General features: G+C 52.6%; 8 protein-coding genes across 8 annotated transcripts; 5 read left to right on the top strand and 3 right to left on the bottom strand.

Annotated features, from left to right (window-relative positions):
* Positions 1–994: 994 nt before the first annotated feature.
* FIBRA_00027 (uncharacterized protein) lies at positions 995–1483 on the bottom strand (the record flags this gene model as incomplete). The annotated part of the gene is made up of 1 exon (XM_012321926.1): positions 995–1483. The coding sequence occupies one exon, from the start codon at positions 1481–1483 to the stop codon at positions 995–997; it is 489 nt and encodes a 162-aa protein (XP_012177316.1).
* A 420-nt stretch (positions 1484–1903) lies between these two features.
* Positions 1904–6446, top strand: FIBRA_00028 (uncharacterized protein; the record flags this gene model as incomplete). Its single annotated transcript, XM_012321927.1, has 10 exons — positions 1904–2265; positions 2315–3137; positions 3186–3704; positions 3761–4987; positions 5037–5288; positions 5340–5393; positions 5447–5605; positions 5659–5772; positions 5830–5888; positions 5942–6446. 10 exons carry the CDS (start codon positions 1904–1906, stop codon positions 6444–6446), a joined length of 4074 nt encoding a protein of 1357 aa, XP_012177317.1.
* Positions 6447–6604: 158 nt separating this feature from the next.
* On the bottom strand, positions 6605–7408 carry FIBRA_00029 (uncharacterized protein; the record flags this gene model as incomplete). Its single annotated transcript, XM_012321928.1, has 2 exons — positions 6605–6826; positions 6893–7408. The coding sequence occupies 2 exons, from the start codon at positions 7406–7408 to the stop codon at positions 6605–6607; spliced, it is 738 nt and encodes a 245-aa protein (XP_012177318.1).
* Positions 7409–7669: 261 nt separating this feature from the next.
* FIBRA_00030 (uncharacterized protein) lies at positions 7670–8308 on the bottom strand (the record flags this gene model as incomplete). Its single annotated transcript, XM_012321929.1, has 1 exon — positions 7670–8308. One exon carries the CDS (start codon positions 8306–8308, stop codon positions 7670–7672), a length of 639 nt encoding a protein of 212 aa, XP_012177319.1.
* Positions 8309–8573: 265 nt separating this feature from the next.
* Positions 8574–13303, top strand: FIBRA_00031 (uncharacterized protein; the record flags this gene model as incomplete). Its single annotated transcript, XM_012321930.1, has 7 exons — positions 8574–9579; positions 9665–10441; positions 10524–11323; positions 11390–11599; positions 11651–11776; positions 11839–11940; positions 11987–13303. The coding sequence occupies 7 exons, from the start codon at positions 8574–8576 to the stop codon at positions 13301–13303; spliced, it is 4338 nt and encodes a 1445-aa protein (XP_012177320.1).
* A 2006-nt stretch (positions 13304–15309) lies between these two features.
* Positions 15310–17884, top strand: FIBRA_00032 (uncharacterized protein; the record flags this gene model as incomplete). Its single annotated transcript, XM_012321931.1, has 12 exons — positions 15310–15447; positions 15508–15712; positions 15784–15809; positions 15860–15958; positions 16010–16121; positions 16168–16313; positions 16379–16518; positions 16578–16655; positions 16714–16934; positions 16991–17180; positions 17237–17356; positions 17413–17884. The coding sequence occupies 12 exons, from the start codon at positions 15310–15312 to the stop codon at positions 17882–17884; spliced, it is 1947 nt and encodes a 648-aa protein (XP_012177321.1).
* A 1115-nt stretch (positions 17885–18999) lies between these two features.
* On the top strand, positions 19000–20544 carry FIBRA_00033 (uncharacterized protein; the record flags this gene model as incomplete). Its single annotated transcript, XM_012321932.1, has 4 exons — positions 19000–19227; positions 19282–20032; positions 20091–20176; positions 20236–20544. The coding sequence occupies 4 exons, from the start codon at positions 19000–19002 to the stop codon at positions 20542–20544; spliced, it is 1374 nt and encodes a 457-aa protein (XP_012177322.1).
* Positions 20545–21404: 860 nt separating this feature from the next.
* Positions 21405–22582, top strand: FIBRA_00034 (uncharacterized protein; the record flags this gene model as incomplete). The annotated part of the gene is made up of 2 exons (XM_012321933.1): positions 21405–22271; positions 22325–22582. The coding sequence occupies 2 exons, from the start codon at positions 21405–21407 to the stop codon at positions 22580–22582; spliced, it is 1125 nt and encodes a 374-aa protein (XP_012177323.1).
* Positions 22583–23718: the final 1136 nt, after the last annotated feature.

The following is a 23718-nucleotide window of genomic DNA, read 5'->3' on the forward strand; positions in this document are numbered from 1 at the left end:
CCTACGAACGCACGGCGCACGCCCCTCATCACTCTAAGGCGAGAGGGGACCGTATTGGAAGAAGTGCGTGGGGCGAGAGGGGACCGCATTGGAAGAAGTGCGTGCGCTTTGCGTGCACGAAATGGGTTGGCCGTGCGAGTGGTTCCTGGGGCCACATGACCATGTCCAAGCAATGCTTGGACGTCAGCGGGGAGGCCTGGCATAACGGACGGACACGGCCGGCGAGAGAAGTGGACCTGGGCGAACAGACTTGGCCATGTGGCAGGCACAGCGTACGAGGACAGGGGCGCAGCCGAGAGAGGGATGGATGGGGTTAGCAGTCGGTGGTCACGTGGCTTGAAAGGGAGGGGCGGTCGGTAGCGGGATCGCGACGGCGGGCAGTGGGTGGCCGAGCGACACGACGTCGGCGCAGGGTTAGGGGTTAGGTTCACGTACAAGACAGTCCTCGCGATGGGTGCATCAGAGAGGGGGGGCGGTGCTGCCGGGTTCTGTGCTCAGTCTAGGGGGAGATGGTCAGACGGCGCAGCGCGTGGTCAGGGCGGCCGAGGGTCTCGCCAATTGGGTTCTGTAGGCGTGGACGGCGCAGCGTAGCCGTCGGTATCGTCCGTGGATGCGTTCGGTGGGTCGTGTGGGCGACAGAGAGAGGGTTAGGGTTAGGTTTGCGAGAAATGGTCAGCGCGAGAAATGGTCAAGAGAGAGATGGTCGGACGGCGCGGCGCGAAAGATGGTCGAGAGGGGGGACCGCGAGAGATGGTCGGGAGAGGCGTGCGTGCGGCAGCGAGAGAGAGGGTTAGGGTTAGGTTCGCGAGAAATGGCGGTGGCATCGCTGCGCGAGAAATGGGAAATGGTCGAGAGGCGTGCGAAGTGGTCGAGGGGGGACGGCGGCATCGCGCTGCGCGCGAGAAATGGTCATGCTTGGTCTCGGTAAAATGGTCGAGAGGCGGGCGGCGGCGTCGCGCTATGCGCGAAAAATGGTCGAGAGGCATGCGGCGGGTCAAGAGGCGGAAAGATGGTCGAGAGGGGGGGACTGCGAGAGATGGTCGGGAGAGGCCTGCGTGCGGCAGCGAGAGAGAGGGTTAGGGTTAGGTTCGCGAAAAATGGTCGGGAGAGGCGTGCGTGCGGCAGCATTGCGCTGCGCGCGAAAGATGGTCGAGAGGCGTGCGGATGGTCGGGGCGGCCGAGTTCTGTGCTGGGTCTCGCGATTGGGTTCTGTTGCGGCAGTATCGCGCTGCGCGCGAAAAATGGTCAAGAGGCATGCAAAATGGTCGAGGCGGGCGGCGGCGAGAGGCGTGCGGCAACGGGCAGTATCGCGCGAAAAATGGTCGAGAGGCATGCAAAATGGTCGAGGTGGGCAGCGGCGTCGCGCTACGCGCGAAAGATGGTCGGTACTCGAGGCGTGCGGCGGCATCGCGCTGCGCGCGAAAAATGGTCGAGAGGCGTGCGGCGCATCGCGATGGTCGGTACTCGAGGCGTGCGGCGGCATCGCGCTGCGCGCGAAAGATGGTCGGCGGCCGAGTTCTGTGCTGGGTCTCGCAATTGGGTTCTGTGTTTGGTCTCGCTAATAAGCGAGCGTGATAACCAACTACACCACATGCCCCTGAACAAGATGATTTTTCCACATTTTTGCGGAGTTTTTTGGGATTTTTTGAGGCTATCGCAAGGATTTTCGAATGAAGGGCATCCCGATCGGGCAAGTGAGTCTCCTCCACGTGACGCTATCCCGATCACCATATGAGCGCTCGCGTCCGGGGACCAAGTTTACCGTTACGTTGACGCCGCTGAGCAGCCTGGAGCGAAAGCAGTCTCAGCCTTTGTTACTCGTAAGTTGCCCTCGGATTCACATTTGTGCATTACAGAAGTTTCTCTGTTTAGAACGCGAACGAGTCTTGGCAGTCTATCAGTCATGCTCGACAGTGAGCCTTCAAATCCTCCCCCGAGCTCGGGAGGCGTGGAGGGCGAGTCCAAGGGCATCCAATCTGCACTTGCAGTCGCAGAGTCTGTATCTTCCCTCACAACCGCACAGGAGACTTCCTCGACTACCTCTGAACTCCAACCGTCTCGCGACATTTCCAACTCTAGTAGCAACGCCCTTTCATCAGGCTTGGCTGCTGCCACACATCTAGACGCACATCAACCAGCGACTGAAAGACCGTTGAACGTGACGGACGCCCTTACATATCTCGATTCTGTCAAGTTGAAGTTCCAGGACAGACCGGACGTGTATAACAAGTTTCTCGACATCATGAAGGATTTTAAGAGCCAAATGTACGCCCTCAACTCGTATAATCCACGACGTATGCTCATTCTCGTACAGCATCGACACTCCCGGTGTCATTGATCGCGTGTCAAGCTTATTTCATGGCCACCCTAGCCTGATCCAAGGTTTCAACACGTTCCTTCCCGCAGGTTATCGCATCGACTGCAACACTGACTCCCTCGACCCGAATGTCATCACAGTCACTACCCCAGCGGGAACGACCACGTGGCCCACTCATGGATCGTTCTCGCAAGGGCCAAGTAGCCCCAAACTCCCCGCCTCGCACATTGAAGTACCGATGCATCAGCCTTCGCACGATGTCAATCTGGAGCCCGCCTTGATGTACATCCAGAGGGTCAAGACACGGTATGCAAACGAGCCTGACAGATATCGCAAGTTTCTCGAAACCTTGAACCCGAAAGCAGACATGGCTTCCAATTACGACGTGCGAGAGCTCGAGCACTGGGCAATCGCATTCTTGTCCGCCGGATGTGCACAAGGCGAAATCGTGCGGAGCACTGCAAAACTGTTCCGTGATGCCCCGTCGTTGATGAAAGAGCTGATTGACTTTCTTCCGAATAAGCAAGCCCAAGAGGTCGAGCTAGCGCGCTTGGAAGAAATGGAGGGTCTTTGGAGGACAGGTACGCCAACTGCCGAGCCAAAGGCGTCGAGAAAGAAAGGTGAAGAATCATCCACGGGCGCAGCGTCAGTGACAGGGTCTACTGTGCCCCAAAAGAGGAAACGACGGCCCGCTGAAAAGGAGAAGGAAAGAGAGAAAGAGAAGGGGAAAGAAAAAGAGAAGGACAAGGACAAAACGAAGGACAAAGATAAGGAAAAGGAAACAGAGAAGGAGGCAGCTCCAAAGGCGCCCCCGAGCAAGGTGAGATTATTCTTGGTATGCAAGCCAGCATGTTGCTGACATTGTTAGGCAAAGAGGGCAAGACCATCTCAACTGCATCTCAACGATGCTTCTTCTCCTTCACTTACACAGCGCCATGCTACTGCTCCTTCTTCTCCCAGGCGCTCCTCTCATGCGCATACATCTCAACAGGGCGGCCATCACCACTTGCCTCAGCCCGTACTACCTCCGCCGATACCAGTAGCGGCGGCTCCGCCTCCCCCACTGAGCTCTGCAGACGAGGCTCACTTCTTCGACCGCGTGAAACGCGCAGTAGATAATCGAGAGACTTACAACGAGTTTCTGAAGCTGATCAACCTGTTCACACAGGACATCATTGATACAGCGCGGCTAGTGCGCGAAAGCAGGTCATTTCTTGGCGATGGCGATCTCATGATGCAGTTCATGGACATTCTGGGCTGGGATGAGCGACGAGACAGGATTGCTGTGGCAGATGATGTGTGGACAAGGCCTTTGGCTGCGCTGGATCGGCCAAGTAGGAACCAGTTGAACTATCGCCATGGTAGTTATAGAAAGCTTCCTGCGAACGTGAGTATGCTGTCTCGCCAGCATCTGTTCACTATTTGATCCATACCTTATGACAGGAGATCAACGTGACTTGCTCGGGACGGGATGAGATGTGCAGGTCGGTGTTGAACGACGAGTGGATATCACAGCCAACTTTTGCCAGCGAAGATGCTGGATTCCAGGCACATAAGAAGAACATATACGAAGAAGCGCTGCATCGTAGCGAGGAGGAGCGACATGAATATGACTTCCATTTGGAGGCCATCTATCGCACAATCCACATGCTTGAGCCGCTGAACAACAAGATCGCGCAGCTCAGCCCAGAGGAGCGGAACGGCTTCAAACTGAAGCCCAACCTTGGTGGCGCAGGGCGCAGCATACATTTAAGGGTGCTCAAGAAGATCTACGGGCGGGAGGCGGGACTGGAGGTCTATCAGGCGATGCAGGAAGCGCCTTCCCTCGCGATCCCTGTTGTACTTTCGCGGCTCAAAGTCAAGCACGAAGAGTGGAAGCGAGCACAGCGCGAGTGGAACAAGGTCTGGCGGGAGGTTGATGCGCGCAACTATCACAAATCCCTTGACCATCAGGGTGTCACGTTCAAAGCTACGGACAAGAAAGCCATCACAGCCAGGCACTTTCTCACTCAGATCGAGACGGCAAGAGACGAACAAATGGCTAAACGCGCAGCGTTGATTGACCCCCTCTTTGCGCGTACACGGCCGCGGCACCAGCTGGAGTACGTGCTGGACGACATGACGGTGATGCAGGACGCGATCAAGATGACATTGTCATACTTGGACCGTACGCAAATCAATCTCGCTGACAGGCGAAAAATCGAGACCTTCATCAGAGCCTTTGTCCCCCTGTTCCTTGTACAAGATCCAGCAACATTTAATTGTGCATTTGTTCCTCGTCATGAGAGTGCTGATAGCGACATGGACGTCGACAGCACAGCGGACGACGTGGACGTGGGGAGCAGTTCAAGCAGTGCGCGAACCGGGAAATCTAGTCGTAAAGCTGGGGCTGGCTCTGGTGATCTGCGCAAGAAGCTCTTAAAGAACGAACAGGCGAAGTCGAGCCGTCGAACCCGTGCGCAGGGGTCGCGTCCTACTTCGCGCCTCCCATCCCCTTCCGGATCCGACGTCGTGATGCAATCTGATGCAGATGAGGGCAAACAGGAACACTCAGGCCTGAGCAACGAAGCCGTCCCACCATCCGCGTCTGACGGCGAGAAGCTGCCCGACCGGCGGCGTTATAGCTTTTACACGAACACCACGTTCTATGTCTTTTTCCGCTTGTTGGAGGTGTGTAGATTTCGCGCTTATAATGTGATGTTCTCCTAACGTTGCATAGCTTCTATATTCAAGATTATACTCCTTCCGGGAGCTGGCGACACGGATAGCAAGTGACCCTTCTACTTCTCATAAGTCGAACCCTGTGGCTGCCGACTTGGGGCTCTTGAATGATTTAGGCAAGTTCGGTGATCCAGAGACTGCAGCAACTCACTTCTATCCATTGTTACTGGAATCCTGCGAGAAGCTGTTCGACAACGAAATCGAGCAACATGCTTTTGAAGACCAACTACGATGGATGTTTGGTCCAAGGGTAAGCTGTGGCTCTTTGTTATGTGTCCCCTCATGTTCACATCTGGGGCAGGATGCTTACAAGATGTTCACCATTGACAAAGTGGTTGGAGCGGTTATCAAACAGGTATGGATCAAACCGCCGTGTCTGTATTGACAATTACTCATTTGTTCTTGCAGGTTCAAAATATTCTATCGGATGTGAAAAGCCAAGAGCTGTTTGAACTCCTTCGTCGTGATCGTGAGATAACATCCCCAACGACTCAGGATCAAATCAACGCCAGGCGGAATACAGAGAAGGTAATCGGTCCTGATGAGAATCTATTCCGCATGGATTGGGTAAGTCGTCTCCAATATATTTACATTGAATCTGTTCATCAGCATCTTTGCAGCTACCAGAGAACAGTGCGGTGACGGTCCAGCTGCTTGGAAAGGATGACTCGAGCTTCGACGATTCTGAAGTTCTTACTGGACGATGGCAAGCCTACATTGATTCGTTCGTAAACGTCAGTAAGCAAGGTCGCTTCAGCTAGGGCTGTACGCTTATGAGCGATCTCTTGCAGGACGAGGTGACAAAGGACGTGCCGACGTCCGTTTCAAGCAGACGTCCGTTTTTGCGTCGGTGAGGCGTTTCACTGTGCCTTCACGTTAAGCTCTCACAAAGCATTGCTCTAGTTCATTGGACCCAGAAGCTGCTACGACAGATATCGTCGTACGCGGAGGACTCGACGTCCGGATTTGTGTGCGCACATACCGGCTGTTCTTTGTCTCCGGTACCGAAGATGCGTTGTGGAACGAGGACTGGCTGAGTCGACAGCGGACCAAAGCGAAGCCTAATTATTGGACAAGAGGTCATGTAACCTCGGACAACGAAGTGAGACGACAAAGGTGGTTCAATGAGCTCGTTCTGGACCTCAATAAGAAGGCGGCCTCATGGAAACCACCACGTCATGCAGACGCTCCCCTTGCAGTCGTGGATGAACCCAATCGGAAAAGAACAAAACGAATGAATATGGTTTATGGAGCAGCGCCAATGGCGACGAAATCAGTGCCTCCCTTACCAATTAGATATCGCACCAAATACATGATTGCAGACTTGACGGAACGCACTCCTAATGGAAGCCCTGTTATGTCCTCATCCGAAATATCGTCGCCACCTGATTCTCCCAGACATTCTTGAGAATTGTTGTCCTGTATACCATACTTTACTACATTATATTGCATAAATATGATTGTATCATCAGAACGAATCCTAGTACAAACGGTACACTTCAATCATTGATCAAGACCTCTGAACGGTACAATTCACCAATGCCTTTAGTCAAATGCCCTCATGATTCACGACCTTTGCTGTTTATTCCTCCAACCGGATCCCAGTACGCCTCCACCACCAACACCGAAGCCTGCAAACGCGCCACCCGGAGCGGCGGGCAAGCCAGGACCCTCACCGGGTGCAGCCATGGGGCTGCTCTTGCCCTGGAACGAGGTACGGTATGACGATTGAGGGAGCGATTGAATGCTCAAGTACTTATTCGGCACCGGACGTTCATCGCTATTATACTAACGCACCAGTCATCGTGAGTTTCTTTTTTTAATGAAAGCCGCCTCAGGTAAAAGGGAACGTACCTGGAACTCAAGACCGATGCCATCTGCTTCGGAGACGTCTAAAAGTTTCACGAGCTTGCGTCCGATGCCATTTATCTTCTCGACCTCGTCCTTGCTGCGCGTCCAGAGCTGGATGCGGTCCACCTTGCTTCGCAGACTCACAACCGCACCGCAAATCTCGTCGCTTTCGTCTAGGTCCTCGCCGACAAGCGCCATGGCAAGCCAGCTCCAGCAACGGTCCAACAGCTGCGGGTTGTTCTTCATCGTCAACACCCACTTGCCCCCCTCTGCATTAGCCGGGTCCTCCCACATCGGCTTGATGCCGGACTTGAACAAATGGTAGTTGGAGTTGCGCTCCAGCCGCGATGGGGGCTTCAACCAGTTGAAGTACCGGCAGAATGACTCTACCGTGTCGAACTCTCCAATCACGGTCAACCCTGCCTCGTACTCGTCTGATTCCGGAGCCTGAAAGTGCGTTTGACCTGACGGGTCCCCTCCTCCGCTGAGCGGGTTTGCGGTTGCGGGTGTGAATGGCATCTTCGACTTGGTGTCGTGATATAATGTCCTACACCATGAAAGCGGCCGGTAAACATACGCACATACCCCACTTGTGAACAAATGGCAGCAACTAGGTCAAAGCGAATAGAAGTGTGCACACGATATCAGATACAGGTTGACAGTCCACATCTATGATGTCATTATAATCCCCAGGGTCTGACACAGAATAGTTATGCAAGGAGAAAATCCCACTCGCAATTGGTGAATTACAATCGACGGGTGCTCTCCCGCTACCAACCATCATGTCGTGAAAAAGATGGCATATAAAGAACACGCAGATATAACATTAACAGATAAGAAAAGTGCATACCATGTATGTTCAAGAGGGTGCTCGGGCGCCTTAATGCGCAAACCGGGGGTTTTCGGGTCCTCAATCGTCTCTGCCTCAGGGGGCTTTGCAGTGCCGTCCACACTGAGAGTGCGCGCCTTAGCCAGACGAGCCGTAATGGCGTCGAGACTGGGGATATTCTTATATCCCATAGGCATCTTCTCCTTCTTCTCCGACTCCTTATTCAGTTTATCAAGTCGCTCGGTCGTGAGCTGCTCGCCTGGATCGGTATCATTCTGGCTTGGCGTAGTGGATACACTCCCTGGTGGAGAAGTCGACAAGTTTGCGGGTGATACAGATCGCGAGCTAGGCGCGTTGGCTGCAACAGAGTCTGAAGTGGATGCGGCTGTCGATAACGAACTCTGAGAGCTGGTTCGGAGGAGAGCTGCAGCGAGACGGGGGCGAGAAGCAGCTGAGGCAGGGTTCGAGTTGGCGTTGAGGTTAATGCGGGCTGCCAACTGATTCAGCGATGGCATACGAGTGCCCGAGGAAGGGCGTTCTGCTTTGGAAGCATTTACAGCAGATGCCGCAGCGACTGGAGGAGCGGACATGGTGGCCGTTGTCGACGGAGCCAACTTGATAGTACAGGTGACGCTTTGGTACAAGGCGGTGTGCTTCTGATGCAAGTGCGACACTTGTAAGCTGTCCTCAACAACTACTAATTCAGCATTCAACAGCGGAGCAATTTTTAAAAATGCAACTATTAAGTTAAGTCTGGCGGGGTCCAAATGTTACGGCGGAGAATCGCATCTTGCCGAGCTACGCATCGCTGTTCGACATTTGTCGACGACCTTTCCGAGCACAACAACGACAGCAATGGATGAAGACACCGAAGTTCTCGACTGGGGCCAAGAAGACGACGAGCAGAATCCTCAACGTCCGTCAGCTGATGGCTGGCGCGACCCTGAGGACGCGGAAGATGCAGTTTCGCTGGGTGGCGACGACGACGACATGCAAGACTTCTATGCCTACCAGACGGCCGACCAGGACTCGTCAGCGAAAAGCCAGCATAAGCCGCCTTCAGGTCAGCATCTGCACCAAAACAGGCGCGACCACCAACAGGATTTCTCCGGTGGCTCCCCAAACAAGATACCGACCCACTCTCAAGGCTCTACCTCTCCTAGCCTTCAACGCGCTCAGTCCCTTGGAAAGTTAATACATGCTCTTCCTCCAAAACCTGTTGTTGCTGTTGCTCCCTTTATTCACACGTCTCCAACCCAGACTAGCACTCTCGCAAGCTCTATGGTACAAAGGGATAGGCGTCCAAACGGCCACGGGAAAGCCGGTTCTACAGGTAACAGTGATGCGCTGCCGCCCGATTGGGAAATTAGATACCCTCGAGATGGAGCGGCGGAACAGTATTATTACAACGTCAAAACGCACGAGTCGACCTGGACTCGACCTGGATCGGTGAGCCGCAAATCCTCTCCATCGAAAGATAGAGAGAACGGCAGCGTGCACGTCAGAGAAAGCAGGTCACCCGGACCGAGCGAGGCTCAAGCTCCAGCTCGAGTACGAGCACATTCAATCGAGGGGCATGCCACAGTGCATCCTAATCGCAAAGACCCTAAGGAAGCAATGTCTCTTGCTGAGCAGCTTTCTTACAAGGACCGTCACTATCGCCCAGGTAGCGAAGGGAACGATACCAGCGAGAAAAGGGTTGGCCGCCCATTTCTCCCTGATGGTCCTTACCGAGCAACATCACCGAGATTGCCAACCGACCGGCGCCGCTCGCGGTCTTTCACGCCTCCGCCGAAAAGAGAGCATGTTGATCGTCCAACTCGAAGGGAACTATCACCACCTCGGCTGCCGCTCGAACATGGTACGTGGAGGGAACCTAGGCGTGGTATTCCCGACACCCAACATCGGCCAGCTGATGTGCATGATCGTCATTGGGGGCCACCTAGAAATTCGGTCGGACTGGAGCCCTCAGCACATCCTCCTGATGATCGTGCCCGCAAACGTGTTGAAAATATGGACGTCGATGCACCCTCTCATTCTCGCCACAATGCTCACGAGTGGCCGGCCCCAAGTACGTTATTCGCCTCATTCCCCTGCCCCATATCGGCGTTCGTTCTCCTCCCGAGGTGGAGGACGTGTCGTAGTGGACGTCTCGAGAAGCCTTGGGAGTCGAGATTCGCTGTTCCCGTTCAGCCTCTTCTGTACTCGACACAAGGACGCTCATGATGGCCCCTCTTTTTTCTTCCCTTTATCCTGCACCCTCTTTGATACTTTCCCCTATTTTTCCTTTCATATTGCAGGACATAGGTCACCGCGTCCTCGTGTACGCGATTTCTCGCCTTCAGGGTCAAGGCGGTTTACTCAGGACAAAGACACTTCTGGACTACCACCTCCGATGTCCAATGCTTCTGCACCCGGTGGCTTTAGGCAGACCAGTCGATACGATCGACCTACTAATTTCGCCATGCCTCCACCATCACAAAGCTATTCGCGGGAGGATGCAATATACACACGCACCGACTCCGTTCCTCAAAGAAGGGGACGAGATGATGGCGCTGATTCAAGTTCTGAATCTGAATCAAAGAGAAGGCGACTCGACGAACGACTGGCCGATCCTCCTTCGCGTCAAATGTCAATGTCGAATACTGCTGCCCCTCCTGGCTTGCCTGAGCGACCAGTGCCCTCCTCGTTTCCGCCGCCTGTGAATCAGATCGATCAGTCACGTACGTATTTTTCAGCCTTCCGCTATCGTCGCTCCTCACATCCACTCGTGGAACTTCCCATACGACTTCGGATTTCCCCTAGGTTCCCGGAAACGACCACCTCTTCCACCGCAGAGCGCTCGCTTCCGCGAGGTAGCCACTCGACCAGATTCATTCCCACCGCCTTCACCGGGTACAGATTCTGGCCGGGAATCGTTCACTGAACCTTTGTCTAACAGTAATGTTCCACCGAGATTTGCTGATACTCCCAGTGATATGTCTTCCTCTCGACGTCCGTTTCCTCTATATTCAACTCGTGATGTCGAGCCGCATGTACCAAACAGGCCTGCTGCTGTAGCAGCCCGTCCTGGCAGCCGGTTTGATCATCCGCCACATGGCCAAGCACGCGATTATCCTCCGCGTGCAGACCGTGATAATATGGATGTTGACCCTCCGTCTATCAGAGCGCCCCCCTCGCGTCCCCCTGAAGGTCCTGCTAGGGCAGGTCCAGCTATGTATGCTGATAGGTTAGGGATGGACGTGCAGGCTGATCTGCCCCCGAGGGGCCCTCGAGCCATGACAAACAAAACCAATCCGCCGCCTTCAGCATCTCCGCAAACATCGCCCTCTTCGACCTACCCAAATTTGCGGCTAGGGCATTTTCAGGAGCCTCCTAGCACTTTGTCGAGAGGGCGTATGCGCCCATCTCCATCGTCGCACACAGGCAATGAGGGATGGACAGAACGACGGGATCGTCAGGATGGCCCAACGCAGTATGCGGCAGGCTCAACCTCCAGTCCCCACTTCTATTCACGGCGACTTGACGACGACAGGACAGCTTCTTTTGATCATCTTGAGGACAGGCGTGTAAGCACCAGGAACGTGAATGAGTCGACTCTTCAGGTAGCGTTGTTTGCAGTCCTTATGTAACAGTATGGGTGATTCACACATTATGATTCTGACACATAGGACGCACGACCCCGCGACCCATCAATGCGCTATCCTCCTCGTTCTGCCGATACAGCTCTCGCCCCGCAATCTGCGCCGGTAGTGGGGAATAAGAACGAAGATCGTGACCTTCTACCTTCGCCTATCTCACAACATCGACCGCCAAATGGTCCTCCTCGAGGACGTGCGGAAGGTGGAGGTACCGCCAGTCGCGATGAGTTTGGACGTATGGTCAGTACGAACTTGCCTTGTATCTGTAGCATAGCTGATGCTTTACTGAAGGGGCCACCTCCGTATCCGGTCACTGGATCTGCTTCTAGCAATTCTTATCGGCCATCCCCTTCCGACAATGCTGCTTCTGGACGCCATCGGTCTCTCTCAAATGTAGATAGAGATGAACGCCCCCAGGTAAGATCTAATTTGTTACTGTATAGTTGTGCTGTTGTGCTGATTCGTGCAATATTTGACAGCGATCTCACCCTCGAAATGCAGATGACTATCGAGGAAGTGGACCCCCTACCTCTGTACGGAGCAACTCGGTCTATGAACCAGTGGAACGCCCAGCTCGTCAAGTATGTCCCTTTTCATCAGATTTAAGTGCAATATTGACAATTTCAGACTCGATTCGGACCGAAGCGCGAACCTTCGCGACCTCCCCCGTCGGATCCAGTCGAAGAACCTCGCGTGTGGATCACGAGAGAAGAAGTTCAGTCTCGCGAAAATCGCAGCAGAGAAGTACAATCTGTGGATGGGCCTCATATCCCCCATGACGCTCGTTCATCCCGAGGCGACAACGCTCCTTGGCAGGCATCTGAGTCTGCTGCGCCTTACCGATACAATAATCCTTCCAATCCAAACCGACAAAATTTGGAGACACGGTTGACTCCTGCTGAGGAACCTTCTCGATCACGAAGATCGGACTTTCCATCAACGGAGCGAGGACGAGACCGTGCAAATTCTGTAGATACGCGCCTCCCAAATCGACCTCCGACTCTCGAGGGTAGAATCAGTTCGCATTACGATAGGTACCCGGCAGAGGGTCCGTACCGTGGTTCCAATGAGCCGTCCTTGCTAATTCCCTCGAGACCTCGCGATCAGAATGCATATTCTGCTTCGACATCTCGTCCCGACCACCGTGATCCAAGGGAAGCGCCGCCTTTGAGCAATGTCGGAGGACGGAGCTGGGACCGCGCTGATCCGGGTGGATTCAGAGAGCCATCTCCCTCCGGGCCACTTACTTCAGATCATCCGCGACCACTACGTCCCTCGCCCGCATCTACTCCCTTTGCGGATGAGGACTTGATGAGACCAGCACCACCGGGGCGCATACTTCACTCAGATCGTACAAGGCCACCCCGTCCCTCATCTGGCCATACTCCTTCCGTAGACGAGGACTTAGTGATGAGATCGGCACTACCGGGGCGCATACCTCATTCAGACCGTACACGGCCACTCCGTCCTCCACCTGCACCAACTCCTGTTGATGAAGACTCATTCATGAGAACGTCGAAACCGGTGCGCATTCGTCGCCCGCCACCTGCGCCCACGAAGCCCTCGCATGATAGTCCAGAAGGGGACGAAACAAACATGCCGAGGGAAAGCGCGCGAGATGATCGTCCAGTTGAACCAGTTGAAGCTTACTCTGAACAGATGAGCTCTCGACCCATGATGGCAAGACGGGGAGGTTCTCTCTTGGACAGACTATCGCTGAATGACCTTGCGCCGCCTCCTGGAGATGGCCCATCCCCCTCCCTAAGGGATAGGGTCGAGATATACTCGAATGGGCCGAACGATGACATGGATGTAGCGCGGGAAGACGCTGCCTTGGACGTTGATCTCGACAGTAGTATGGGAGATTCATTGCGAGGGATGAGAGGTGGTAAGAAACGCAGCCTGAAGCCGAAAAGGGGCAGGAGAGGTGGACTGCTACCTTGAAGGACTAGTGTTGATCGGTGTTTTCCTTGTCAAATATCACAAAACGGCATCAGACGTCTGCAGTAAGATATGAAGATGTGTCTCCTTTGGTCGTCATCCCATATCAGTGATATTCGTGTCATTTCGTGTAGTGTCTTCCAATATTACCATTCTCGTCATGTTGATATTCGCCCAACAGAGCTATCAATAAGATTTCATTGGCTGTCAGTATTTATTTGAAGTGAGAACGGGCCTCCGCGAGATGTGCATACCTTAAAATGCGCTTGTTTGAGCTTATCTAGGAATCCCAACCTAGTCTGAGTATAGATATGTCACGGCTCATGCTCATATCCTAGTCCTTGTAATAGGTATGCAGTTGAAGAGTTGAGGAGCACGCCTCGCACAAGGTACATGGTACACGCAACTGTCATTCAAGACCCACCATACATGGCGAACGCCACACAGTTCCAACTTGATTCGAGAACTTCAACTTGAATAAAACACTCAGTCCAATTACTACAAATAATTAGCCAACACAAAGGAATCCACTGTCACGAAAGTATATGCGTTATGAGCCAAAATACGCGGGCAGGACATGTTGCGCAATGTTGAACCCCAACAGCGAGATTACATAGCCCACGAGGAGCGGAAGAAGCGGGATCAGCAGTAACTCAGAGCGAACGAGGAATGGTAGTGCTACGTATCTATTAGCCACATGCCTTGAATGAGATGATTCTATTGAGGCTCACCGCTCAGACCAAGGTATATACCGTAGAAATATTGCGCGTACCTGTGTGAAACGTGAGCTAACGGGTCAACCAAAGACTTGGATAGTGTACTCACGCAGCGAAATATAGCGTATTTGAAACGAAGAGACATATCCAATTGCTCTTGAGGATGATTGGAACGAGAAAAAGTTGTGCTAGATACAGAGTGAGATAAAATGGGAAGAAAGCATTTGTGTGCACATCAAACACATATGCCCATTCTACCACCGAGTCTGCGGGTGATGAGTGGGACGGTGGCGAAAGCAGGACTCGGTTCGAGATGAACCTGAACAGCTCGATTGTTGCAGTTTGCTTGTTCATGAACTTTGCAACGTACCAGAGAATTGTTGCAATTGCAACTCCCACTAGTAAATAATCTCGGATGATCATGAGAAACGCGAGCCGGATAGCTTGTAATGGCGAGTACGAGTATACCACGGACCAGGCAATGGCTGATACTGTACATGAGTTAGCTACATGGTCCCAGGTCAGAGTGGTGAAACTTGCTGGTCAGACACCCCGCTATGAGAATGAGGATGGCTGGGTCATCTCTGGCCCAGGTGTTTTTTGTTTCTGCAAAACGATCGTAGCGTCTACATTCGGCGAACTTGAAGGTAACAAAATACGTACGCTTGTGAAAATATACATTGCGATATCTAGCAGTCGCGGTAAATACAAGATGGAGGGACTATGAAGGACAAGTGCTCACACTCTCTTAGGAGCCAGACATAGGTACGTCAGCTGCCATGCTGCCAGTTCGAAATCCTACTTTCCACATGGTGATGAAACCTGCCAAGGTGTCCGGTCTAATGTAAGCATACCATTTGATGAAAACGGGGAAGCCGTCTGAAGATAACGGGAATGCGGTTTGACATAAGTCTGGACGGCCTTGACGATCCATTTCCATTGTGTGGTACCGTTGGGGAACTCAGAGGGAGGACAGACATGACGATGAAAAGCCCAGAGCTTGAGGCCGAGAGAAAGAGGTTTGGCCCGCAGTCAGCACGGCTCGTTATGGAGGTGTAGTTCAGCTAAGTAGCGTGGCGAATGCGGTAAGTGTCATTATAGGATTAGTCAGCGTCCCTACGACGATTCTAGTTTGCATTGAAAGTCCGAAAGGGCTGCAGGGTTGTGTTCACTGTTACTATTTGCGTCGGCCTAAGCGTCTATTTCTCCGACGAAACAACGCCCAATCGTGCATAGCTCTCTCAATCTTCTCTACCGCCATACCGCCATACCGTCATACCCTCCCTCCCAAGTATGAGCGGCACACGAGGACAAATCGAGCGTGCCATTGTACAGATAAAAGAGAAGCCCCGTATTCCGACGATTGACTTCACTCAGCATCAACTCGAAAATGGCTACACTATCAGCACGCAGGAGCGTGTCGTGAAGGAGGTTCGCTTTATTTCTCCGCCCCTATACCCCCAATGAGTTGAGGATATATGCTGGACATAGGTGCAAGCTCCTGCAATGTCTATCCCGACGGACGCTCAGTTCTTCTCTCGCGATGACCCCACGAAGCCTGACATCGCGTTCCTGAAGAATCATTTCTACCGCGAAGGCCGGTTATCCGAGGAACATGCTATGTACATCCTGGAGAAAGCTACAGAGATATTGCACGCAGAACCCAACCTGTTGTACGTCGACGCCCCGGTAACTGGTACGTGATTATCGACGCCGTTACCCGGTGGCGTGCTTAATCCATGACACCGATCCTTGTCGACATGTTAGTTTGTGGCGATATACATGGCCAATATGTTAGTGTTCTTGTGTATAATGAAGTGGGTGATGTGCTGACCCAATGCAGTACGATTTGATGAAATTGTTTGAGCTTGGAGGCAGTCCAGCGACGACGCGATATCTCTTCCTGGGAGACTATGTCGACAGAGGCTATTTCAGCATCGAGGTCAGTCTGATTTCTGGATTCCGAGAGACAATGTGTTGATGTAAATGCCAGTGTGTGCTGTATTTGTGGTCCCTGAAAATCTGGTACCCTGATACCCTGTTTCTTCTGCGCGGTAACCATGAATGTCGGCATTTAACTGATTACTTTACTTTCAAATTGGAATGTATGTACCCTTTCCCCACAGCGACTTCTCCACTAAGCCATGCTAGGTAAACGCAAATACTCGGAGCGTTTATACGACGCTTGCATGCAGTCTTTCTGTGCTCTGCCCCTAGCTGCGATCATGAACAAACAATTCTTCTGTATCCATGGTGGGTTGTCACCTGAGTTGCAAACACTTGATGATATCCGAAGCGTACGTGGTGGCATCTAAACTCAAACCTAGCGTGACTTACCGATCCACAATCATCTTTCTCCTAGATTGACCGATTCCGTGAACCTCCTACCCAGGGTCTTATGTGTGATATTCTCTGGTCAGATCCCGTGGAAGACTTCGGCCAGGAGAAGATGAATGAGAGCTTTGTTCATAATCACGTCCGAGGCTGCTCGTACTTTTTCACGTGAGGCTTTGTCTTTCTGCTACAGTCCTTGTAACTCAATTGCAACCTATTCTATTCAGGTACAATGCTGCCTGCCAATTTCTGGAGCGTAACAAGCTCCTCTCAATCATCCGGGCGCACGAAGCGCAAGACGCAGGGTGGGTTACCTGTAATATATTGACACCTTTTGCTAAAAGCGCTCGTTTATCACTGTAGGTATCGTATGTATCGCAAGACGAGGACGACGGGCTTTCCGTCAGTCATGACCCTTTTCTCGGCGCCTAACTATCTGGATGTGTACAACAACAAAGCTGCAATTCTCAAATACGAAAGCAATGTTCTGAATATACGACAATTTAACGCTTCTCCTCATCCTTACTGGTTGCCCAACTTCATGGATGCTTTCACGTGGAGTTTGCCTTTCGTTGGCGAAAAAAGTTAATTTCTTATCAGCCCTTTCCACATGTACAAGTGCTGATTGTCCGATCTGAAGTCACCGACATGTTGCTAGCGTTATTAAACTGCTGCACGAAAGAAGAATTGGAAGAGAGTGAGGAGGAGGAGCTGGATACCATCATATCGCCCGCCATACCTACGCCGGAAGAGACGCACGAGCGCCGCAAAGTTATCAAGAACAAGATCCTGGCTGTTGGCCGCATGTCACGAGTCTTCGCACTACTCCGGTATGTATAACCGCATTTTGTGATGGCGGACATGATACCTGACCTCTTCACGTCAGCGAGGAGTCGGAGAAGGTGTCGGAGCTCAAGAGCATATCAGGCTCTGGGAAATTGCCGTACGGCACCTTGGTCCTGGGTGCGGAGGGCATCAAAGATGCCATTACTGGTTTCGAAGATGCGTGCGTTATTGTGTTCTCCTCCGTCATATGCCTCGTTTGACAATTACGCATCGTAGCCGGAAGTCTGATATTGAGAACGAACGTCTTCCTCCTGATTTGTATGATGCCGATTCTCAGGAGGGCAAGGCGATTTTGTCCTCTGGTCAATCATCTCCCGAAGGTGCGCCTGCGACGCCTCCGCCTCCCAACGGCGTGGTGGCAGCGCTTGAGGAGGCGATCGTCAGCGGATCCGTTGGTACTCCCTCGACGGGCAGCAGCCCGGGACCGAGCACTCCCGTGTCACCGTCGTCACCAACTTCGCCGATCCAGATGATGCCATTCAGACGTGGCCACGGTCGCCAGGCTAGTCTGGGTACGACGATGACCAGTCCCAGTACGCGTCGGAGAAGTATCGAGAGCACGATGTCGCTCATCAAGGAGGTGGTTGACTCGAAGGTACCTCTGCAAGATCCGGAGCTAATCAAGCTGGCGGAGTCAATCGCTGGACAGCCCGGGGCGCGAAACGGCACCCCTCCTACATCAAGGTGAATGGCTGTCCTTGAAGAACTGCATTCGGAGCATCCGGGTGGGGTGATATGATGGTGGTGGTGGTGGGCTTGGTGGACGTAATTTTTGTTGTGTAGTCTTGTGCATTTGTGGTATAATTTTTCAAGATTTGGATTTTGAAATCGTGAATGACCCCGAGCTGGGTTCTCGAACTGCTACCATGCAGGCTCATAAGATTGTGTATATATGACGATACGGAAAGATCAGAATAAGTACGAATTGTTTTTGCACCCACTACTCTCGTTCACTCTTGAATTCAACTCTAACAATTGTGACCAACACCACGATGACTTGTCCCTGCACATGTTGCCGGCACAGTTCAATCTCAAGGCAGTCTTCCTGTAAACAGTCCTCACATGAAGACCTCTTGAGTGTAAGGAGGTCGTCATATAGGTCTTAGGGGTTGCGGAGCTAAATTGGTTGGGCGGCGGCAGAGTTCAGAGATCCTTCAAGCTCAGGCCATCTGTAAGTACTTGCGCATTAAATCAACGAACGGCCGGACGCTAAAGCTGTATATTATTGGCCTTTGCTGTACGTATTACGACACGATCACACATCTTCAATCCAGGTGGCAGATTGCTGTTCAGATCGGTGGTCACACTGACCCCTGGGCTGCCCCTAGAATTTCATTCGTCTAGTTCGATTTGCCCAGGAGTGTCCCCGAGTGTCCCCGAGTCCCCGAGTCGCGAATTTGCCGAGATCAGGCTGTACAAAAGCTGTAAGTATACAAAACCGCAGGTGCTGCGCATGTGGCTAGACGCAACGCCAGCCGTTCGGAGTCTTGTGACGGAGACCAAACGTTCAATTATTCCTGGCTCATGAGCTTATGGATTTTACCTCCGCTATAAGCTCCGGGTGGCGGGGACTGAATCTAAGTCTATCACGATAGCACTGGCGCCGCCGCCGGCGAGATCAATTACTCATATCCGTGATGCGCAGGGGGCAGGAATCCGCAGGATGCTGTGACCGTGCCAGTGAAACATGAGGCCCCTCATCGGATTCTCCCTGACATAAAAGACCAGAACCGAGGCGGGCATTCGCATATCATCCTTACTCTGCTCGCCGTCAGTGCATCATCCTGATCGTCCCCTCCATCCATGTATAATGATAAAGCACAAGAGTCGGATGCAGCATGGCGACAGCGGCAGCCAGAGCCGCACGGCGCGCCCCCGCCTACCTACGACGATATCTACAGATCTCCGTCATATGCGCCCCCGCAGAATGATGCATACGGCCGACCTGGCCCGCAAGACAATATGTATGGCGAACGCGGTCCACAAAGCGATGTGTATTCTCAACGCGGCTCGCCAGAAGATTCTCCTCTAGTGAGCCAATGGATCTTGACGGTGGCAAGAATACTCACCACATTTGGAAATTAGATTTATGTCCAGCGATCGTCGTACGCCAACACGAACCCCTACGCCGGCCAAGATAGCCGTGCTGCCCAGCCAGCTCCTTATGGTGATCACAAAGTCTACAATGATCCTTATGCACGTCGAGATTCACCGTACGAGCCGCCCAAACAGTCGTATTCAGAACATGCGTATGGTCAATATCCGGGTCCGTCGCCAAACTCGCGTCCAGAGTACCCAGCACAGTATCCATCGGGATCGCATCCAGGCCAGTATCCTCCAGGCCAGTATGACAGAGACTCGTACCCGAGCGCTTCCTCTTCGCGCGGAAGCCCATATGGCACCCCAGGGATCGCTGATCGTTCTCCATCGCCTTACGCATCTTCCCCAGGTCAGCCAGGCCCGTCGGGGGCGGGCGCAGCCCCAGCAGCCCCGAGCGGTGTGCTGGGCGTGCTGAAGCATATGGCGCCGGGCGAGAGCATCACCAAACTTCTCAACCCTCCGCCACCGCCGTTCCTTCGCCACCCCCCGCCGAACCTGCCCTACTCGCCGTTCGAGCCTTCCACATTGATGGGCACTCACAAGGATCTGAACAAAGCCTTCCCGCTCGTCGCCCCGCCATCGAGGACTGTTCCGCACCCATTTGCGACGCATGATATCACCGAACAGGACTGGACACGCTTCCTGCATGATGTCCACGCCGCCGCCGGTATTACGCCCATGAACAGCCTCGTAGCGAACGTCGCACCGGCGGCGATGAGTTTATCGTTGCCCATGGGTATGTATCGTGTATATCTGGGCAGAGAGCAGCCATACTAATTTGTTTGGGCTTATAGGTTTCTTGGTAACAAGAGGAATTGAGAAGAGAATGAGTCGCAAGAAGACTGGGCCAACCGGCGAACTGATCGATGCTTGGAACCACGTACGCTGTCTATCGCTATCCGTGATTTTACTCACTGATGATTCCGTCCGTTTTTGCAGTATTTCTTCGGCCCGCGTCGCATGCATATCACGCTTGCGCAAGGAAACATGACCTTTACAGGACAGGATGCGGGGACGCAGAACTCGGATCCGGATTCGGACTCGGACTCGGACTCTGATTCCGAAGACGACCATCATGGCGCTTCCAATAGCGCTTCCAATAATGGCAGTGCCCGGTCATCCCGGAGGGCGGATCGGAGGGAAAGGCGTGCCAATCGTAGAGCCGCGAAGAGAGAGCGAAAGGAACAGAAGAGGGAGAGGAAAAGTGTCTCCAAGGAGAACTGGCGATTAATTGTGTCCTACAAGTAGTCATTCATGAGATGAGTCTTTGAGTCCAACCGCGCTGTCACTACATAATTGAACAGAGTTTACGTTGTTACCTCCGTTGAAAGAGAAGTTTGCAAGTACAATTGTAAATGTTGCTCTCGACGGAAGATTTGAATGTCGCTTCACACTACGAGATGACGACGCAAAAAAGGGAAGTCTACTTCAAGCTGTGGTCTGCTTAAAGCACCATCAAGATTGATGCACTGCCTCCCGAATATAACCAAGTGAGTACATATGGGCGGTGCTGAGCGGTTGAGGATACGGCAAACTTTGGGTGAACTGGCACAATAATTCTGTCGGATCTGCCAGCACTACTTGCTTGACGAGCGGTCCACTCGCTGTCGCGCAAGAATGCGCACTCGTACGTAAATTCAGAGTCCCGGGACCATTGTGCTCCACTTTCTGCTCCTTTCTCCGAGCCGGAATGCAATGATCAATGCTGAGATTCAACAGGAAGAGAACTCAGAATGGCAATATTCGAAGTAACAGCTCCTTTGTCGCTTTTTGTCCATCGTATTTCAATTGGTTCTGAGAAAATGCAACATGTGCAAGATGGGGGAGCAATCTTTACGTAGGATCTTCTGCGGTGACAGGTGCGTCCGTCAGGTCTCCGGATCGCGTTCGTTCACGCGCGCGCTCAGACGCAGCGCCGACGCGGCCACGTGGTAGTAATGGGCCAAACTCGACGCATGAAACGACGGAGAGCGTGATGGCCGGTGACCTGCTAGTTCGCTCGCACAGCCAGGCCATCCTTTTCTCTTTCGTTATCCCATCATGCAGCGCTCTCACTTCAGAGGCCCTGCACCCTTCTCCTCTCCTTGCTCCCTCATCTCACCTTTGGCATGATTCTCCCCAGCCCTGACGATATTATCGAGGAAGCGAACATGAAGCTTAGGCCTACACACTCTAACCGCTCTCCGGAGCTGGACTACGATGCCCCGCCAGCATATAGCCCCACCGATGCCTCTACTACTTTCAACAATCACTCGACGATACCGTCACAGCTTCCTGCGCGGAGCACAAGCTACTCCGCGCCGCTGCCGACTCATCCGTACGCATTCTCCGATATCGCACACCATGCTCGTGCTAGCTCCAGCCTTAGCCTGGCACACACAAGGGCTCAGTCGTACAGCACTCCACACTTCTCCGACATACGCACCAGTTTCCATGCAGGCCCTAGTACGTTATTTTACAACCCGGCTTCACCCTATGCTCCTTCGCGCACCCCTGCGCTCTCGTCCTCCAGTAAGCCATCTAGCCGAAACGACCCGGAGCAACACCCGGAGGTGCTCAGCAATCGCGCCAAGCTAGCGCCTGGGGAGAGCATTTCCCTTCTCCTTGATCCGCCACCTCCATCGTTCAATCGCTCTCCGGCACCTGATGCGTCGTACCCGCCATTTGAGGCCACGGCTTTGATGGGAATTAGCAACGATCTGACGACATGCTTTCCCCTGATCGCGCCCCCTTCAACGACAATTCCTCATCCATTCTTTACACACGACGTCAACGAGCAGGATTGGGTGCGGTTTCTGAACGATATCAGGGCTGCTGGTCTGCTTGCGCCCTCGAAAAGCATCGTCGCGAATGTTGCACCCATTGCGAGGCATCTGCCGCCTCTAATGGGCATGTTGGCTACAAAGGGTATCGAGCTGCATCTGAAGGGCAAGAGGAAGGGACCGATTGGCGATTTGATTAGCTATTGGAATCATGTAAGCTCGTGTATTTTATCGCTCGAAGACGATCGCTGAACTCAACCTCGTAGCATTTCTTCAATCCTCGTCATCTTGATGTCGTGCTTGCCCAGGGAGTCATTAGCTACTCAGGCTGTGACAGTATGCCTCCCGATACGACTGAAAAAGCTCTAAAGAGCCGTGCAAGCGACGACACTAACTATGATTACCAGCACAACCGGTTCCGTGATAGCAGAGGCCGGAATAGAATTCGTCCTAAACTGCGCAAATCAGACATACTCAATTCTACCGACGAGAATTGGAGGCTCGTCGTTGCCTTCAAACTCTGATTACATGTTTGTTGCGTACTCCCATTATAATACAGACACTTTTGAGGTACATTGGTTTATTTCCTTTCTCCTCTTTACCCATACATGACTTCTTAAAGTAGAGATACAGTAAAATGTGATAGCATCGCATCACGCGTAACAGAACCCACCTGTAATTGGCGCTATAAGTACACTTCAAAAAAATGCAAAAAGAGAACTATGAAGGAATCAGAGAAGCCAGGTTTTCATATTTCCTCTAGCAGTGACCCATTGCTACTCTATCCCGGACATGTCAAGACGACACATCCAGAGACCCCTACATTCAACGAGGCTGAAGCAGAGGGGAGCAGCACAAGGTATGAGAAAGGACATTCAAAGAATGGATGAACTTGTTTTCATCCTACAGGAACGGGCCGCGCCAGACGTCCACTTGACACTCACCTAAATTCCCGTGAGACTCAAAACAAACCATCTCCCTCATCTGATCACAAAATCTGAGAGAAAAGGATGTGGTTAGTATGAGCAAAACATAAGCGAAGATATGAGAGGTCAGAATTGAGAGTTTTGGTATGTAAAGGTTTCCACACGAGATTGCTCTCTACTCGGAAGCAGAACTGAATAAATGGTTCATCATAGGACGAGCAGTGATACTGCATGCCAAAAAGATAAAGAAAGCGCATACACTCACTCTGAGCAGCATAGGAGACGACAAGGAGACGAAACGAGTGCCAACGACGCGTTCCAGTTGCGCGCGTCGACGATTTATATGTGAGCAACTGTACAGTCAGCAAACTCCGACTGGATTGGCGCGCGCGGTCTTCTTTCGGAGATCCAACCTCGCGCGTAGGGAGTATTTCTTCCCTCGCCCGCGTGTTGCATACGACAGCTCTTTCGAGGACGTGGGTGGTGATGGTCTTGGTGAGTGTTCGTCTTGTCTTTTGTCTTGCTATGAAGATTGTTATCCATAACATTCGAGTGGCGATTTTTTTCGTGAGCCGTACTCTTTAACATGCATCACCAACTGAGCTTCATCTATTTCATACTTTGTTGCATTCACATTTGACCTTGTCGACGCTCATGCTAATTGACATCTCTGCAGGTAAATGTATCGGCATTCCCCGTCCTATGACGTTTTTATCGTCCTGTAAGTGAGCTAT

The sequence above is a fragment of the Fibroporia radiculosa genome, assembly GCF_000313525.1.
Source record: "Fibroporia radiculosa TFFH 294 genomic supercontigs, scaffold28, whole genome shotgun sequence".
In the NCBI taxonomy this organism is placed as follows: Eukaryota; Fungi; Basidiomycota; class Agaricomycetes; order Polyporales; family Fibroporiaceae; genus Fibroporia; species Fibroporia radiculosa.